Below are 21223 nucleotides of genomic sequence, written 5' to 3'. Positions count from 1 at the left end.
ACCCTTTTAAGGGGACTATATCTGAGACAAAAACAAAATGTGTACAATAAACATAAAAAAGATGATGCGGTATGATTGCCAAAGAGACAACTCTTTACAAGAGACCCAAATGACACAGAAATTACCAACTATAGGTCACCGTACGGTCGTCAACAATGAACAAAGCCCATACCGCATAGTCAGCTATAAAATGCCCCGAAATAACAATGTAAAACGACTTCAAAGAACTAACGGCTTATTAATGAACAAAAACAAATATGTAACACATAAACAAACAACCACAAAATAAGTATAAAAGACAAAAAGAAAAAAGACAGTACAAAATATGCTTAGAATCTAATCATAAATAAAAATGAAAATAATCATCGTACAAAATAAATATTTATATATACCGAAAAGGTGACTTATAAAAAAGAAGATGTGGTATGATTGCCAATGAGACAACTGTCCTCAAGAGACCAAAAAGACACAGACATTAACAACTATAAGTCATTGTATGGCCTTCAACAATGAGCAAAGTCCAAACCGCATAGTCAGCTATAAAAGGACCCGATAAGACCATGCAAAAAATTCAAACGAGAAAACTAACGGCCTTATTTATATGAAAAAAAAAATGAACGAAAAACAAATATGTAACACATAAACAAACGACAACCACTGAATTACAGGCTCCTGAATTGGGACAGGCACATACATAAATAATGTGGCGGGGTTAAACATGTTAACGGGATCTCAATCCTCTCCCTAACCTAGGACAGTGGTATAACAGTTCAACATAAGAACGAACTAAAAAAATCAGTTGAAAAAGGCTTAACTCATCAGATGGACAAAAATACAAGTGGACGTGAACGGGTACTTATACATCCCGACACAAAAACAGATCTGAGAGTACTTGCAGTTATCTACCAGCTAGCCCAAAACCACTAACAACTAATAAAAAATCATGCATCTAAGACTAAACTATCAATCCGTGTAGAAATCCAACATCCAATGGATTTAGTATAAAGACGTCATATACAGCCAGCGAAAACTTAGTCTAGATTCTCTGGAAGGGTAATTAGCATTTTAGAATTTTACTTAATATATTATTTACCAGCAATTAACAAAATAATAAATAAAATTGAGAATGGAAATGGGGAATGTGTCAAAGTGACAACAACCCGACCATAGAAAAAACAACAGCAGAAAGTCACCAACAGGTCTTCAATGTAGCGAGAATTTCCCGAACCCGGAGGCGTCATTCAGCTGGCCCATTAACAAATATATACTAGTTCAGTGATAATGAACGCCATACTTATTTCCAAATTGTAAACAAGATACTAAAATTAAAAAAATACAAGACTAACATAGACCAGAGGCTCCTGACTTAGGACATACATACTTGAACAATACAACAAAGAATTTTTCATCACAGGATCGGTATATTGTAACTTTATATGTACCATAGTTTGTTTGATTTTCTATTGACAAAGTGTGAGTGTATCGACACATACACCACAGTTCCAAATCGACCCTCTGATTGGTTTACCAGAAGATTGAAAATTGTCATGTGGTGTATGTTAGATACCTCACACTTTTAGCCAAAAACTACAATGTAACACATTTTCTTTCCTGTGATATCAGTTGTGAACTTTGACACATGTCATTTACCAAATAAAAAAGTTATTGGCTATGTGTAGATACATCATAGGATGAACTAAGTTTTTCGTGAAATTTAGCCCCTCCTTTGGTGTATCTACACATACCCAATAATTTTTAATTTGGTAACTATAACAAGGAATTCGAATGTGGAATGGTGGTAGCTAACCACTGATCTAAGAAAAGACACGTATATGTCAATAAACATGATATTAAAATAAGAAGATGTGGTATAATTTCAAATAAGATGACTGTTTATTACAAACTATAGCTACTGGTAGAAAAAGCTCCAGTAAAATTAAATGGGAGAGGACTTGTTATCTGAAAGACAGAGAAAACACAAAATCCTTCAACATGATTTTCTTTGTATCAATGTCACGATTCAGGAACTTTTCAATATTACCAACTATAGCATCCGACAAACGAACGAAACAGTTGGTATTTTTGTTAGTGAAAACCACATTTTATCAAACCACATTTATGTTTTCAATATAAAAATAAGGAGATGTGATATGATTGTCAAAGTTAAAAAAATAAATGGATTTAAGCAATTATAGTCGGCTATAAAAGGTCCCGACATGAAAATAGGAATCAATACCGATCGAATTTAATTGACGACCGAATTCATAATAAAACAATTTACGAAAAACATATCTGACAGACATGAACCAACGACAACCACTGAACTACGAGCCCTTGACTTGAAACAGGTACATATAGAATTTGGCAGGGTTTCTCCCCAAAACTAGCAAAAAATGTCTGTGTGCGCTCATTTCTCCCAAAAACTAGCACAGCACAAGACCAAACTATAAAAAAAATCAGATGAATGATCGGATCATCATACTATCATTGACGATATCAGACTAGGTGCGGATCCCGCCTTTCTACAAAAGGGGGATCCAAACCACTGAACACCCTGAAACGTCCACAAAATAAAAAAAAATCGAAAAAATGGGGTTTCAACCACCAAAACTCCCTCTCCCCGCATACCTGATCCGCTAATGCAGGCTGCAGCAATTCAAATAAAAGCTTCAAACATCTTCAACTCTTTTGAGTGTATAATTTTGGTTAAAACACAAATTGATGACAATACCAAAAATCGTAACAGGAAAAGGAGAGAAAAATCATGCCAGACATATATTGTATTGGATTGCAGTAGTTTTAATAAATATTTATATGACAAAAGTTTCATGGAAAACATAAATTGATCATGAATGTGGCAGAAAAGATAGTAGTAATCATTATCTTCTTAAGAGTTATAATTAGTCATATGCCACTAGAAGCTATTACAGCAAAATGCAATGAGTGTGTAGGAAAACGTTATACCTTTGACTAGCTTGCTTGCTAGCTGGACCGTGAAGTCATAACAAGGTAAAGTATGTTACCTTCCTTTTGGGCCAAACGATGAAAAGAAAAGCTCCAAGCGATTGTAAAGGAATGCTCTGAGTGATATTACAGTAAACTTGCAAGCGATTGTATAGTCAATAAAAATATCCGACATGGAGAAAATTAATATAGATTTCTACTGGGACAATAGCTTTGAAACTTTCAGACAGGTAAGACTATATATAAGAAAAGGTTCATGTGAAAATTCAGGTAGCAAACATTGATTTTTTCGATGTTTATTTGGCATTTTTTATCAGTGTTGTGTGACCATTTTGATCGTTTTACAAGGAGCTCCACCATTCTAAGGAAAACGTTTGAATGCTCATATCTTTCTTATTATTTCATTGGTTCATATTTACATAAAGAATATTTTAACTGTCAAAACTTGAAGCAGAAACGTTATATAGTAACATAAGAGTTCATCAAAGTTTTCATCAAGCAAATTTTGTAAACAGGAAATTTATAAAAATGACCACATTATTGATATTCACGAAACGTCCACCAGCAGTGGCATTGACCTCCAAAACTTAACCTTGTTCACTGATCAATGAAATGAGGTCGAGGTCAAGTGAAAACTGTCTGACGGGTACGGTGACCTTGCAAGGTACGCACATATCAAACATAGTTATCCAATTACTTATAATAACAGAAAAATTAACATTACAAAAAAATCATGACTTTTTTTTTCAAGTAGTCACTGAACTATGAAAATGAGGTCAAGGACATTAGACATTTTTTTTTAAACCCTCTTGCTGCCGACCGTTTTTCAAGGTTGCATTTCATATGCCGGAAAATACGACAGCTCAACGTTTGTGATGTAACAAGCCAAACAACGACGTCATTCGATATATGACGTCACGATATAATGACCATTACATTTTGGAACCCATCGGAGAAAAACATAACCCTGTTTAATCTTTGGTCTTTTAATTGAAAGAGATACAGCATTGATGAGAGGCTTGCATGAATTTATCCATGGTCATATGTGTCCCTCCGGCACTGCTGGTGTGGACATATGTGTCCCTCCGGCAGCAAGAGGGTTAAGCCATAAACCCATTATATTATTTCCTCTTACTCGAAAGGGCAAATATATGTACATCCTTCAAGCAACAGCAGCAAAAAATATTATGGTTCAAATTCATCAGACTTCCTTCACGAATGGATGGGTGTTCCATATATGTGAAAATCATATAATGTTTCTATATGCGGTGTACATTGTATTCCATCGGAGCATTCATCATAATAGTATGTTAAACTTCCCCCCTGTACCATGTCAGCTGAATATTTTTGGTTAATTCCTGTTATACTCTTGATACAGCATTGTTCTTTAACATAAATGGTCAAAGTAAAAATAAAATCTTCAGTTTCTACAAATTTATTTCATTTGAAAACAAAAAATAGCACCAATGATGCAATAAATAGTACATAAGTATTTACAATGAATATATTTTAAAAAAAAAGTTGACTCCTCTTAGACCAGTGAAAACACGTACCAATCTTTGGTATGTATATCTGAATGAATCTACAAAGTTTGTTTAAAAAATAATTCAATGACCTTTATTTTTACCGTAACGTTATTGGTCAATAAATTCATACATATAAATGCCTTAATAAGTCTCATAAAATATGATTTAAGATCCATTTACCCTTATTCAGACAGGCCTTCCCTTATATTATTTTTATTTTTATTTCAAGCTCCTAGCTATTTCACTGAAAATCAAAACTAAAAATGTAAACATTGAAAACCTCCTTCACATATATTCTTATTCATATAGGCTTATTGTAAATGAAATGTCTTCAAAAAAGCATACTTATCTGAATAAAGAAGCAAACTAAACCTTACAAAGCTAAAAAGTTGATAAAGTTAAAAGAAAAAGTACATAGAGCTTTCATTATCTAAAATAAAAGTTGTCAGTTTTATACCACTCATGAATTTTCAGTCCCCAAGGCATCTTCTGCCTCTTTGTTTGAAAACAATTGAATACAATCTTGCCCACTCGAACTCTCCTTAAATTGAATACAATCTTGCCCACTCAAACTCTCCTTAAATTGAATACAATCTTGCCCACTCAAACTCTCCTTAAATTGAATACAATCTTGCCCACTCAAACTCTCCTTAAATTGAATACAATCTTGCCCACTCGAACTCTCCTTAAATTGTATACAATCTTGCCCACTCGAACTCTCCTTAAATTGAATACAATCTAGCCCACTCAAACTCTCCTTAAATTGAATACAATCTTGCCCACTCGAACTCTCCTTAAATTGAATACAATCTTGCCCACTCGAACTCTCCTTAAATTGAATACAATCTTGCCCACTCGAACTCTCCTTAAATTGTATACAATCTTGCCCACTCGAACTCTCCTTAAATTGAATACAATCTTGCCCACTCCAACTCTCCTTAAATTGTATACAATCTTGCTCACTCAAACTCTCCTTAAATTGTATACAATCTTGCCCACTCGAACTCTCCTTAAATTGTATACAATCTTGCCCACTCGAACTCTCCTTAAACCTTCTACATACTAGATGGTATTTTACATGAAAATTAACAATCCTGATAGAAAAAATACTGTTCTCAGAAATCCGAATGAATTTGACTAAAAACCAATCAAAACATTGTTCAGCTGTCAAATAAAAAAACACAACAATTTTCACTATCATGCAGTCAACATAAAAAGCAACAACAAAGATTTATCATTTGTTATGAAAGGTGGGTAGACAACATTTTACTTCTTAAATCATTTGACAAAGATTCATCCATTCGTTTAACAAGTCTTTTCATACTAGCACTAAATTTCCTCTGTTTCTCCTCAATCTTATTGTTTTTGTTTTGTTTTTCACACTTTGAAATCTCTACGGTAACATTTTTCTGTTCATTAATTTTGTCATTCTTATTGTTTGTTTTTAAATCGAAAGAAGTTTTTTTATGTAATATTTGATCTTTACTTTTGGAATCCAGTTCTTTGCTAGAGTTTTCAGACGATGTACTAGTTTGGCTTGATCTACTACTCCTAACCGTTATTCCCATTTTCTCAAAACTTGATCCTTTTAAAACTCGTTTTTGTCGCTTTAATCTTTCAATTTTTGCTTTTTGAAGTTTATCATCCACATTTTCATTTTTGCTTTTCTTTTTGGCCAAATTTTTAGGTTTACAATTTTTACTGAATCCAGCAACTCCACTATCATTTGAAACATCATCATCGAAGTCCTCCTCTTTTAGGTCAGCCAATTCTGTTTCCTTCAGATTAACATTCAAATCATCATTCACAAATACATCATCACTTTTCCTTGTTCTGTAAGATTCTTCCACAGCATCTTCCCAGAATCGAGACTCTGTTATACTTTCAAGCAGAGAAATTTTTCCGATTGCACCAACTGCGATAGTTTTCGGTTTGCTATGTTCTAAATGAGGAACAGGTAAATTTTCAATGTCAATAATTTCCTTTTTGGGTTTTATGTATATCTCAGGATTCCTAGGAATCATTACACCTGGACTAGGTATATCATCTTCAAACCAAGCACTTTTATTAGTTTTTTCTTCAACACAATTTAAGTCTTGTTCAACAGAATCAAAGTCTTGTTCGTCTGATTTATTCAATACTGACGTAAATGTAAATTCTAAAGCAGGTGGGGATTTAACAACTTGGCTCTGAGAATGTGTCAGCCTTTTCTCTAATTTACTTTTGCTCAATTTTTTTTTAAAATTGTCAACTTTATCATTCAAACCTGTTTCCTGAGCAGATTTGTCACACATAGTTTTGTTATTTTCAGTTTTAAAAGACACAGATGTATTTTCACCTGTTAGGTTCTGAATACATTTGTTATGTCTATAGATATTCGCAGTTTGATTGTGTTTAAGACTAGATCTATTTCTATGACTCTCATTACAATTTTGATGAGAACTCTGCTGTAAAATTGACGTGCCATTTAACGACCTTTCTCCTGAAAACATTTCCTTATCTGAATATACTGACATACTCCTTTCTCTGGCCGTTTCAGGGGACTCTTCACAAACATTTATTAATTTTCCGTCCTTTTTAGAGTTTTTCTCTAAAACATTTTGAGACTCAAAAGGTTTAGGACAACTCATTTTCTGCTGAAAGATTTGAGACTTGTCATTCAAAGACTTAACTGTATTGAGATCTGGTGACTTTGTTAAACTTTCGGCAGAAGACCCACTGCCAAGTTTGTCCTCCATACTTCCATATCCAGTATCCACAGTTTTACAAGAATCTGCAGGACTCTCTGTTATCATATTAGTAACAGCTTCAGCGTCAGTTCCACTTGGCTGAAGATTTCCTGGTGCTGTGAATGGGCGCATGTCTTGATAAATAGGTTTCCGAACTTCTTCCTTCTTTGTAAAGCGATGTACAAAGTCTCCTTTGACCTTTTTTACTGGTGCATTTGTTCTTTCTGCAAGTTTTTTATGCAATCTTCCTTGATAGGAGTTTTCAAAAGATGGTGCAACCAAAACAAAATGGCTTCCTTTTTTATGTTTGATATTATGCCAACCTCTGAATCTGAAAATAAATAGATAAACTTATTTCAGAGTAAATACTTATTATTTGAATTCGTTAGCTTTGTTCTTCTGGAAAATAATAATACAAATCGTGTCTGCTGATTACAATTGTTTCCTTTCTTTCCAAATGAATAAATACAGTATAAAGTGTAAAAAAATTTAACAACACTTTCATAGTACTGTAACTGAGGAATTCAGTGTTAATGGATTGCAATAAAATTGTGAATGGAAATGGGAAGTATGCTTTATTTTTCCACTTTTCACTTTGGTGACTTGACTGTGGTTCTTTTACAGTGTTGGTCAATATTTTTGTTCAGAACAGTTTGGTTTCATGAAACAAATTGATTTTGTTTTTGTTTTTTCTAAACTGTAAACCTTTCACTCAAATCAGCAATAAAGTTAGTTATATGTAGTTATATATAAATATGTGACTTGCATGTTGAATCGAATTTATTCTACTGCCAAAATGCAATTGAAAAATTTGGCTTTACTTTTTAGTATATAGGAAAGTTTTAGCAGTATGTGGTCAATGTAATCGTCACTATATATAAATTTGCATAGTTGTGGTAGTAATGCATTCTTGGAAATCAAACGAAGTCGTTGTTAAAGGATGACTTATCAATTCTAAGATCACAACAAACTATTTACCTCAAATATTTAAAGACATGGTATAAAACAAATGTATTAACAGTATCATTATTGACATGAACTACGAAGATGTAACAAATCCTAAACAATTATTATTAAAATGAGTCACATATACACAATGCAATGTGGAGAATATACAGGCCACGAAGCACTCAGATATAATTAAGAAAATAATAAAACACTTGATAATTCTTAACAAGCAGGCAGAAAGCTTGCATTAAAAAAATCACGCACAAATCTATGCAAAATAATAATGTTACTCTATAAGGATTTAGAAATTCTACTTCTCACTAAAATAACTGATAAATGGTTGCTAATAGTAACACCATCCTCAGACAGGAAGCAATCAGGTTATAACAACGAATTATCTGAACTAAATTCTGAATTCTGGAAATGTATGATGAAGTCTTAACCAACTACAGAGGGTCACACATGACTAAATAGTTCAGGTTATATGTACTGGTATTTCAGTATGATCTTACTAGATACCTTTGATGAACACTCCTTAATAGGTCCTTAATAGGTTTATTTTCATCATACATTTCTTAGCAATTTTCAAGAATTTACAATTGTACCAGATTCTTGTTCTAAGATAAATAGTAAAAGCTCTGTGAAGCAAACTCATTACTAACCATCTGAAAGTGTTTAAGTGATACCGATGTTAACCTATTGTTTAAGTGATACCGATGTTAACCTATTGTGAGATAATCGCAAATCAATCTAAATATGTTTATGTGTATAACTATGGGTATCCTGCAACATGTAAAAAGCTTACTAAATATGGGGTCGTTTAAAATGATTTACTTTGCCATGTTGTCACAATTATTGTTTTATATCTGATAAAAACTTATCTTATAAAAGTAAACATGATCAAAATTTATAACAACACTTATCAAATTTGATGCATTTTATTTGAGAGCAGTAATTATCAAAATAAACAAAAAAATCTATAAGTTAACTATAAATTTGACACAATTGGAATCTATATGAATCATGGCCTATATGACACAGCAACCTACTTTTGATATTTGTTCAAAGTATATCATGTTTCACTGTTATACCGACTGTAGATTATATATAGAAACTTTACTGTTATCATGAATAAATTTTCACCGTGGATATAAGTGTTGAAAAAATCTTTGTTGGGATGATCTTATTCCCCCAAAATCATAAAAAAACCTACATAAATGTAACTCCCTTGGTATTAGGCTTGTTGACAAAAAATGTGATGGTCATGTAAAAGCCAGAATGAAAAAAATCAAATCGTTCAAAATGAACTTTGTACAATATTTTAGAGAATCAAAAGATGTAATGAATTTCAAACTTATGTCACTAAATTCAAATTGAAATATTTTTCATCAGTTGGTAAATTTTCTAAATGAAGAATTTAATAAATGCATAAAGTGTTTGTTGTCTAAGTTGATAAAGTTAAAACTAATTAACCTACTGAAACAGGACAAACATTTAGGAACTGACGTCAGATAAATTAACTGCTAAGTTTCAACAATGTTATATTAGTTCAGAGACAATAACACATAACATATAAAAGTAGTGCTACCTTTGGCAGAGTTTTTTCTGTTCACACAGTGTAAGACCAGCTGCCTATGATTTTGATGTGCAATACATTTTACTTTGATTGAACTATTTACTTCCAACATTAATTTAGTGATCCCTTAAGGTAGCACAATACAAAGATTTTATAAATCCAACTCCCAAGTTTTAAAATGCTGTAACTTTCTTAATAACGCTTGAAAATTTATAAAAATAGTAGTTTTGGATAGCTAACAGATGACTCTTTCAAATTAATGCAATGTTAGTATTATGCAACAATTATGTAACCAATTATAATGTTAACTGTGTCTAAAATATTTTTCACCAAATTTCCACTTTCAAATGAAATTAGCTTCTGCATAGGTATCCCTAGAGGGTTGATTTTATTATATGTTGTTCCTATGGCCATTATCTACAAAAGGGTGTCTCAGATTTCAGATAGAATGTATAGAACAAATTTTACAGCTAATTAAACTTTATCTTCTTTTATGTGGTTAGGATTTTTACACTAATTAGAGATTTATGAGAGAATGGAATACCATAGAGACAATCTGAGACACCCTTTTGAAGCCCATGATGTGTTGATTAAGATTTCGTTAAAATTTTCTGTATAGTGAAAGAGATGATAGAGCTAAATTCATTCAAGTGAACTTACCTAGATTTTACCACTAGTTACGTAATAATTAATTACATAATGATTGCATAATAAAAAAATTGCATTCATTTAAAAGATGAATCTTTTATCTATCTATATATACCTCTTTTATTATTTTCTATGCATTCATAAGAAAGTTACAGCATTTCAAAGGTTAGTGATTGGAAGTAAAAAAATCTTTGTATTGTGCTACCTTAAATGTTATATCAATAAACATGAGATTTTACTTTTAATTTTAAATCTAGGACTAGTTTTGGAGAAATTTTATTTATATTAACTATTAAGATAAATTTTGCAATGTGTACATGCATTCTTTACATTTGTACTTACTACCTGAAAGATATTTTAGTTTCCTTAATCTCAGAAAGAATACAGATAGAGATATGTACATAGGCTTCAATTATTTATATGCAGTTCTATATTTTCTAGTTGAGCTTTCAAAATCTCATTAAAAAAAACCGAAATATTTCGTTGTGTATACATTTGGATATGTACTAGCTAACCTGTGCTTGGTGCCTTAGGAAAGATTTTGAAGATCCAATTTTCCCAAAAAAAGAAAAAAAAATCAACAATTAAAGAATGGTGTGAAAAAGTCTACTTAGAGAGGTTGTTATAAGGAAATTGGGATTAGCTGAATATGGTTAAAAGATCATGTTTTGAAAGGCAAGATATTAATATCACTAAAAAATACATCATTTATCTGTCAAAAGTAATAGAATTCACTTGTGTTTTAACACTTAAATTTGTTTAATTATACTTAGTTTTTTTCTACATCATCCAGAGACAATATAAAGGTAACGTAAATTAGTTTTATCTTTCATGTATATTTGTTTGTATATGAATTCAAATTTGTTTAACAAATAGTCAAGTTTTAAAAATGTATTGCTCAGCAACAGAAAGAAAAATGCTAGCTAAATAACAAGTACCTCTCTGCTAATTTTAAAAGTTTCTGTTTCAACCTGTTTAAAAAAGTATATACAATTTTTACTGACTCACAACTAAAATTGACGTTACATAACTAGGTCACATAAAATTCTGCAAATAAAAAAAGTTTTTTGATTATAATCTGAAATAAAATGAGGTGTGTATATCCTGTTATAAACATGTAATCATAATTGCTGCATATACTGGGACAAATTGCCTGTTTAGTCCAAAGAAACATTATAATCCTTAATGGTTGGTTGATTGGTGGATTCTTAATGTCCAGTGAAAACTATTACAAATTCAAACTGATACGAGAATTTTCTGCTTTACTAACTCTGTGGATAACCAGACTTTGCTCTTGATGTTAACGGCATGTGGCAAAGCAGCGTTTGGTTTGATCTATTTAAGGATCATTCATGTGACCATGATTAAATTGAGCTAATTACCAAAAATACATCCAAGATAGATTGCATACTCTTTTAAAGACATTGCCATATTTCTTCAAATCATTTAATATTAAATTCACACACCTCCGAGTGTTTTCTTTCAATTTGAGAATAATTAAATGAATACTTTAATTTTGAAAATTTAATAACCTGAGACAGCACATTACTTAAGTATAAAATTATTTCACAATGGAATAAGACTTTATAGTTGCTTAAATACAGTGAGTACTGAGATTGTATTAACCACTTCTAATGTCATCACTCACAACTACAAAAGTTATTGTCTTCTTTCCAACTTCAGAAGAAAAATAACTTGTCATATACTATTATCTAAGTATAACTTATCATCTCTCAAAATCTGAAAGCTGAACTTCAAACTTGAAAAAACTATTATGTAGTTTATAACAAGAGTTTATTTTATAAAATGAAATACATTCATTGTGTCAATTTAAAGATCATTTGATCTTGAATTAAAATTTCACAACAGATAATTTTATTATTAAAACCATAAGGATAAAAATAAATCTTCAGAAACAGGTTATGTTTTTCAATGTGTTCTTGTTTTAACACCATGAAAGGGAGCAACACATCTTTGGGAATATGCATTCTTTGTTATGTCATCAGTATAAGATTTATTAGTGTAATAATTGCAATACTGTAAAATATTGCATTAGAGGTTGTTACCAAAGTTCATCAGTCTGAACAAATACACCCCCCTTTTTTGTTACCTGATTTATATTTAACAATAATAGAACAAAATGTCAAATGTCAAAGCATTTTTCCTCATATCTAAATGTTTTTCACTCTTTACCACACCGGAATGGCCGAAGCCTTATTTAAGACCTAATTCTGAAAAATATCAACCTTACAACAAAAAAGAATATTTTTAATTTCAATGCTACACTTTTTCATAGAAAGCCGTAAAATAGGTTTTAAAATATGGAGATATAATTATTTTTTTTTAAAGTATGTATCACACAAACTCTAAACATAAAGTACCCTGAAAACACTTTTACAATCAGTTCTTTTGAAAATAACATCACATACAAACTAATACTAATCAACAGGTTATGGAATGTTCCTCATTATACCCAATAATAGGAAGCAATCTTCAGTGATATAAAACTTATGGGGTTTTTTATGGCACACACACACAATATTTCTGTCATAGATAGTCTTTGTGGCAAAATTTTAATTTTAATTAAATGTTTGCCCCATGACAGCAGATATCCTGAAAATTAAAGTTCGTATTATCACTGTAAACTGATTCCTGATTTTGTGGTATAATACAAATAAATACGGATGAAAATCCAGTTACAAGAACCTTCCATATCCTATGCAAAACAAAAAAAACGCATGTTTCTCATAAGAAAATATATGCTGATAAAAGTAAAACTTTTTTATTATTTGCATTGGAATATCAGCAAAAAAGCAACCAACCAATGAATTAAGATTTTACAAACAATTAGTTAGATAACCAATATAACCTCCCTATCAATCATTGCACACACTTTTTAATAACAAAATTATTGTATTGTCTTACTTTTGTACCGCTCTGTAAAATAAATCAAATATGTATTTCACTTACCATTAAATAACAAATTATATATTACTCCCAGATATTACAATTGTAGAACTGAGAATTCATTATCACAAATTCTTCTCAGGTAGAAATGTAAGGACTTAACATATGTGAATGAAGGTCTTCTCTCCAATTAAAATGATTAAACTAAGAAACTCATAAAAGTATTAGGTGACAGGAATATAATGTTATTATAACAGATATTCAGATTATCCTCTGACACCTATTCATCTTGACTAATGATCCGTCCAAGTGATTATATACAAAACGTGTACTGGGTCTTATTGATTTTATTTACTTGCACCCAGTAAACAACAACAAATAGTGTCCTGATTGGGGTATACATTTCAAAGTATATGAAGTTTTAACAACCACAAATAAACTGATTTTAAAATTTTAAATTGTGAAGTTCTCATGGATTCTTATTCATTTGTAGAATTTTTACATTTCTGTGGCAGGGAAATTACTATGTGCTTGTTTGAAGAAACTGAGAATTTTATTATACTGGATATGTTTTCTTAACACAAACTTCAACTGGTTAAACACAAGATCATAAGTCAATTAACTATGATGAGGAGAAGGGCCATATAATCTACATTGAAATTAGACATTCAAATGCTAATAAAACTACACATCAAATATTATTGACTTAACATAAATGGTTGCTCTTAAACTGATCAGTCAAGTCGTAAAAAAAAATGAGGGTTTTGCTTAAAACTAGTTTAACCCTGCAGCATGTTCATATGCCTTATCAGTGGTTCTCTTTTGTCATTTAGGTAATCTGTTGTTAAAGACAGATCATTGATAGTCACTATATAGCTATTATTACAAATTGACTATGTGATATGTGTTTTGCTCATTGCTGAAGGTTGTATGGTGACATATAGTTGTTAACTTCTATGTCATTTGGTGTCATGTGGAAAGTGGTTGCATTGGCAATCATACTACATCTTATTAATTTTATGTTAACTTAGCAAATGTTTCAAAGTCAAAAGACCATGACTGAGGGGTTGGGCCAGATAGTTAATGGAAATTAGATGTACCAACCCTCATACCACTGCATACCAAATATCATTGACCTACCACTAGTTGTTCTCCATAAACCAACACAAACTAATACACTGTTGAAGCCCCCACCATTGATGCCAGAAACAGCATACCTGAATCTCATTTTTAAATCTGTCAAGGTGAGACAAAAGGGCTGAGGTTTTGCTTATATTTTATCCAATGCCTCATCAGTGGTTGCCTTTTTTCATTAAGGGAATTTGACAAATGAAATTAATCCATTTAAAAACAAAATCATGAGCTTTTTGATATTCTATGATAAAGTTGCAATTCAAGACAATACGTAGGCAAAGGTGAACATTGTCTTTAGAAGACTTCTCTTAAAAATTATCATTTGTACTAAGTTTTTATAAAATCAACTCATCCAAATGACACACATGTTAGCTTTTATGTGTCTTTTAGAGACAGTGTCATAATAAATATATAATATATAAAAAAAACACCATCAATGGTATAAAACTGATTGTACCTTGCATCACATAGTTTAGCATGTGTTGGAGGAATTCTGTTTGTCGGGTATGCTAACCGATTCACCTCCTTTTGTGTAATCTTTGGCTTTGATGACTGACTAGATACTTTCTTCATCTCTGTTACTTCCACTTCTTCCTTTTCTGACATATAAAAAGAACAATCAGTAAAAGCTTGCTATTTTAAAGTTAAACTTAGATCAAGATTGGCTTATTTAAGGTGGCAATGTATATAGCCTAATTATGTACATATTTTTTTCCTTTAAACAAGTCACAATTAATTAGAAGCAATAGTCACCATAAATGACAATATAAATAATAGGTTTTGTTTATTTACATTAAATCAACCTTTCTATAAATAATCTTTTTCAATGTCTGAAGATTTGACTGTAGAGTTATAAGGGAGAATAGCAGTAGTTTCCACTTATATCCTGCTGACTTTCCAGATCACATGTAAAGTGAGCCTTATAACTTGATCTTTAACTCTCATAAAAAAGGGGCAATATAAACTGGTTGTAACTTGTATTGTTTCAAAGCTCTAAAATGTATTCATATTGAAGTTTTTGTTTAAAAATAAAATCATATTTATAAAGAATATAATAAAAAGTCTTAAATTTGAACTACAATGAGTTTGTGTGTGTTTAAAAGATAAATTGACCATCTCTTTCTCAATGATATATTTTACCTTCCAATCCTACATATTACTGTATTGTTTATTATGATATATTTTACCTTCCAATCCTACATATTACTGTATTGTTTATTATGATATATTTGAACTTCCAATCCTACATATTATTGTATTGTTTATTATGATATATTTGACCTTCCAATCCTACATATTACTGTATTGTTTATTATGATATATTTGACCTTCCAATCCTACATATTACTGTATTGTTTATTATGATATATTTGACCTTCCAATCCTACATATTACTGTATTGTTTATTTTGATATATTTGACCTTCCAATCCTACATATTATTGTATTGTTTATTATGATATATTTGACCTTCCAATCCTACATATTACTGTATTGTTTATTATGATATATTTGACCTTCCAATCCTACATATTACTGTATTGTTTATTATGATATATTTGACCTTCCAATCCTACATATTACTGTATTGTTTATTATGATATATTTGACCTTCCAATCCTACATATTACTGTATTGTTTATTATGATATATTTGACCTTCCAATCCTACATATTACTGTATTGTTTATTATGATATATTTGACCTTCCAATCCTACATATTACTGTATTGTTTATTATGATATATTTGACCTTCCAATCCTACATATTATTGTATTGTTTATTATGATATATTTGACCTTCCAATCCTACATATTACTGTATTGTTTAGTCTAACAAACTTATTTCCCATTTTCTTTTACAAGAGTGATTTAACTAACCTTCTTGTTGTTTAGTAAGTCTTTCTAGTTGGCCTGGGAAGAAATATTCTATCTCTTTTTCTTTATGATATTCATATCTTCCTTGCTACAATGGAAAACATGGCAACACTTTATAAAAAAAATCAAGTACTGGTAAATATTTGAATGTTTGATATTTCAAATTTTGAAATCTGAAAATGTCATGATTTGTAAATTTTATAAATTATAAAAAATTTCTTAACAAACACTGGTGAAAATTTAAATAAATAAGCTTTTTGAATTCCTATAATTACAGTAACACAATACTGAGATGTCATAAAGCAATTAAAGAACAGTTACTTACGTATACACCAATATCACAATATAGCAATTTAAATGAAATGAGTTTAATTTAGGGGACGACCATTGGATAATTTGAGGGTCCAAGAGGATTTTTTGGGATTGATTATTTCTTTTCATCGGTTACTGTGCATGTTTAATTTTCCCTAGCTTTTCCACATGAAAATCTATTTTCACTTTTGTACACATTTGTTTCCTGTAATCTGGTTTACAGAATATTTTTTTGATGCATTAGACTTTTTCTTCCTACAATAATCTGTATATGGTCGTGTAAGACCAAACACTGACTCAAAATGCTAGTATCTATTTTCTGGCAGCCATTTGGATTCATGTCTGGGAAATCCCATCATATGATTTTGGTGCAAGGGTTTCTTGACGTCAAAACATTTAGTCACTTCAGAATAATAGTATTTCAATATTTTCTATATGCAGTAAAAGATTTTAAATTAAAGTTCCTTTAATCTGAAAAAAGGGAAATCATTTCATGAAGGTAGTTTAAGATTCACAATCATTAGATTATTTCAATAAATTTGTGCAGCCATATATTGTGTGAAATTTTGACAAGAAGATCCAACATAATCCAAAATATTTAAAATGGACAATTATTTTGTGTGAATAATTGATCATATGTTCTTTGACAAATACACCTCATTTTGTTCAATTATAATAATTACCACAGTTTCCATATCAAATTTGAGTTTGTCGTAGTTTTTCTGTGTTTCCTCTAATTCAGCCTCACTGACAGCTTTGGCAGTCCAAACTTTTTGTGGAGAGGGAATTTGAGGCTTATCTGACAAGTCTGGTCTTGTTCTTCCTAAAATTATACATAAAATAAATATTTATAGCACTGACTCCAGAGACATTCACTAAAAAAATCATTTATGCCTATAATAAATTTTAGACTTAAGAATAGTCTGACATGTCTCCAAACATTGATAAATTAACATTCACTAATGATTATTCCTGTAGAAGATCGTAGAAGTCATGTGCGTAGCTATGTTTACGTCAAAACGCCCGCCCGGCGTACACTTGAATTTTGAAAATAAAACAAATAATAGACATAGAATAATAAAAACTGGTCAAAAGCAAACCAGCCTTGTGCTTCTTTTTTCAATGGATTGTAATTTTGAATAAAAAGGGACTAAATTTACTCAAATAGATTATTTAATAAATTTTCGATTATTTTGTAAAATCTATATCTACTATTATGATTCTACCGTAAGTCTGTAACATGAAAACCTAAGGGGTGCCTAAGGGAAGTCAATACAGTTTCAGAACAGATAATTATCAACACAATATATTAGGAATGTGCAACATCCTGTAATTACTAGCGTAATCTTTCACAGGACTTCAAAGACGAAATTCTACATTCAATCATATAAAATTATTTGGAAAATGACAAAAAAAACAAGAAACATGATTATAACTGCATTACAAGGCTGTCAAATTTAACATGTGTTGGCTTGTTTTTCAAAAATGTTCTCAAGTTTAAAATAAATCACTATTGCTAAAATGTATTTTATTTTTTATCATGAAAAGTTATTTTTACTTAACCCTTACCATGCGGAATTGTTTTCAGAAAATGTCTAATTTTCGTTTATTTGCAAAAATATGCAAATTATATGCAAATGAGCCTAGCCCTGTTGCTGTAGAATATTGATTCCTTTAAATCTAATATAGGTGATCACGTGTGGGGTGGTCTGGGTGAGGACGCAGGGTAGGGTGGGCGGATATTTATCCCAAATTGGGTCATCAGGTGCAAAAATGTCAATATTTCTGATTTTTCATCCCTTCTCTTGACCCAGAAGACCCAGGGATGCCGGTTAAAGTATCCAGCTGTAGTCTGCATGTAGAATGGTAGCTGCACAACCGTAGCTCATAGGTCCTTATGTTATTTTTTGACTATTTGCGGACCATATGCCTCTGAACTTCTTGTGTAAGATACAGATGTGAAGCCTACCCCTCCAGAAAACCGAGTTTTAGCCATTTTCAATTTTCCAAGTCCGTATTTGTGCTCAAAATGCTACTTATACATGAGAAATGTGAATATGAATAGCCTCAGGTTGAAGGAACATGCATAACATTTAAAAAAAAGTATCATAAAGTGGACTTCTAAAAGTATGGAACCCCATTGAAGCCAAATAACAGTTATTAGGGTATGCCTGTCAAATGAGGGTCACTGCATAGTATTAAGGGTTAAAATGAAACAAAGTATTATGAGCCAAAAATTCAATATGTGTCTCCCTTAAAACACAGATCTTAGATAAACCAAGTTTAATAAAGGTTGTCTTAGCTTCAGAGATCCTGAATTAATGGTGTCATGATAGTGTATCTCCTCTTATAAGTTTTATATGCTGTTTTAGTATCTTTTTCCTTTGTTAAACATATGGTTGAAAATGAACATTAGAAACCAAACTTTGGCCAAAATTTCCTTCTATCAATTTTCACAAGCCATCTTGACCTTTGACCTTATGATTATACAAGCTATAGTGGTCTTTATAAACCCCTATTGGATTATTAAACTAAGTTAAGTAAAGCTAGTTTTAGAGCTCTACAGATTTTGTCTAGAAACCAAATGTTCCAGACAGCATTCGTTATAATACATTTGTATAAACAGAGTTCCAATTTGTCTCATCTCAGTAAAAGTACTAAAACTATATGTTTTATATGTAACCCATATTTTAAATTGTCTATTTGACGATGTTCATTAAAGTAATAAGTTTTGAAACAGATTTTAATTCAGATAATTTATATTAGAAACTTTAGTCTAAAACTTCACTAAAATAAAATTCATATATAGTCATATATAATGATCTTATATCAGGTTCAATTCATGTGTGTTATTTAAAACAAGAAAGCAATTTCAGATAAAATGAAAAAATTGTCTTCAAAGAAAATAATTAAATAACTGCCACCATAGAAAATAAGGTCTTAGTTTGTCAGCTTATTGATACATAATCTAAACTAAACACAAGTATACAACTTTTCATTTAAAATTTAACAAACTCGTTAGTTCTATTTATAAGTGACTATCATTTTAGAGAGTTATGTCTATACCTAAAAAAGTTCTCTACATGATAGACTTTCCTTAAAAAAACTAAGTCTTTGTTACATTAAGTAAAGTTTTCATGCTGTAAAATAATCATGGGGTCACTACATTTTTATACCTACTTTTATCTGGTGTTGGAATCACCCATAATGTTAAGTTAAAGATGATTTGAAAATAGTCTTTTTGGGTTTTGAGAAAAGAAAGAGATTTGAAAGGTGACAAATTCTAAAACTATGTATTGATGATCATTGATTTTACATTATGAGCTCTTTTTATTTGAAGTTTTCTTGACTTTCCCTACCATTGAGCGATTTGAACTACTAAGCTGGGAGTAAGTTCCCCATGCACATTATATGATAAGAACAGGGCAGCAGAATTATATCTTTTACCTCTATTAATCAAGCAATTGAGTCGGGTCAGAACTTCAATGAAATCAATGCAACAAACAAACAATTAACCCCTCCATCCAACACCTCACCCTGTATATCATCTAGGATCAAAAAGTCAATATCTAAAATCTTAAAATCTTGACACATTAAAACAAAGCTTACCTTTAGGTTTTCTATTTCCTAAGATTCCTATACCTGTATTAACATACTATTAACCTTTAAAATCATTACCATAATACCCATACATTATAAAGGCAATCAGGAGGCTCAAGTGGGAAGACTTTTTCTGTTTTATTCCAAAATTTGTATATAAAATTTTATTTTGAAATTAAAAAAATGTTTTATGGACGTGACATTTGACAACCAGAGTTACTGCCCTTTATTTTGTATATGTAGTTGTAAGCACAATCATTTTATGTTCCTGCTCCTAGTCAGTTTCGATGATTGCCAATCTAATTTAATCAACAGGTGCTTTGTAACCTTAAAAATGTTGGAAATTTGTGTTCTTGGATTGTTGTCTTATTATTTGGTCTTAAAATGAAACAAAATATACTAAGCCTTAGAAAAAATTAAATAAATGATGTTACCCATTTTTGATTACAGTTATTCATGTCTTAAAAGTTGTATGCAATAATCTGTGAAAAACGTCCTTTTACCGGTTTATTTTATCCAGTTGATTATTTTGGACTGATGAGATTTCTTCAATGAAGAAGTTGTCTTTTTTTACAAAATAAGGAATGATTCTCATCATCCTTAGCCTCATAGTAAAATCAATGGATGGGAAGTATTAAGTGATGGATGATTAATTATTCCTTCAGGTTAAAAAACATCAATGGATATAGTCATCTTTTAATAAATAATTGATTTGTAATGGAATTATTATTGAAGACCTAATACAAATTACTGTGAAGCCAGTACAGAATAAATCCATGGACCTTTTGGAAGTTATATGAAGCAATTCATTTTCTTTCAATTGGTTAAGAAATAAAATGGAGATCAAAAGTGCATACTAGTATAGTATGAATCACCTTATTCAACATCTAAGTTTTCCTGTCAAGATGTTATTTTTATACTTTATATTGTGGATTCATTAATATTCTTTGGATATCAATTTTAGTGGATTTCCTGGATACAGGAGGAACCATGAGTTTGAATT

The 21223-nt window shown here is 30.7% G+C and overlaps 1 protein-coding gene across 4 annotated transcripts in view; it reads right to left on the bottom strand.

Annotated features, from left to right (window-relative positions):
• Positions 1-4383: 4383 nt before the first annotated feature.
• LOC134683355 (uncharacterized) overlaps positions 4384-21223 on the bottom strand; it is a 55340-nt gene continuing 38500 nt past the window's right edge. For 3 of the 4 annotated variants that reach the window (XM_063542610.1, XM_063542612.1, XM_063542613.1), the window contains 5 exons: positions 17304-17443; positions 16312-16396; positions 14890-15031; positions 11330-11362; positions 4384-7550 (listed from right to left, as the gene is read on the bottom strand). In XM_063542610.1, coding sequence (XP_063398680.1) covers positions 5732-7550; positions 11330-11362; positions 14890-15031; positions 16312-16396; positions 17304-17443 — 2219 coding nt within the window. In that variant the 3' untranslated portion in view covers positions 4384-5731. The remainder of the gene's footprint in view (positions 7551-11329; positions 11363-14889; positions 15032-16311; positions 16397-17303; positions 17444-21223) is intronic. The other variant, XM_063542611.1, reaches the window with a different exon arrangement.

Source organism: Mytilus trossulus, chromosome 9, assembly GCF_036588685.1.
Source record: "Mytilus trossulus isolate FHL-02 chromosome 9, PNRI_Mtr1.1.1.hap1, whole genome shotgun sequence".
NCBI lineage: Eukaryota > Metazoa > Mollusca > Bivalvia > Mytilida > Mytilidae > Mytilus > Mytilus trossulus.
Note: the sequence above shows the minus strand (reverse complement) of the source record. Positions and strands in the feature narration are given on the sequence as shown.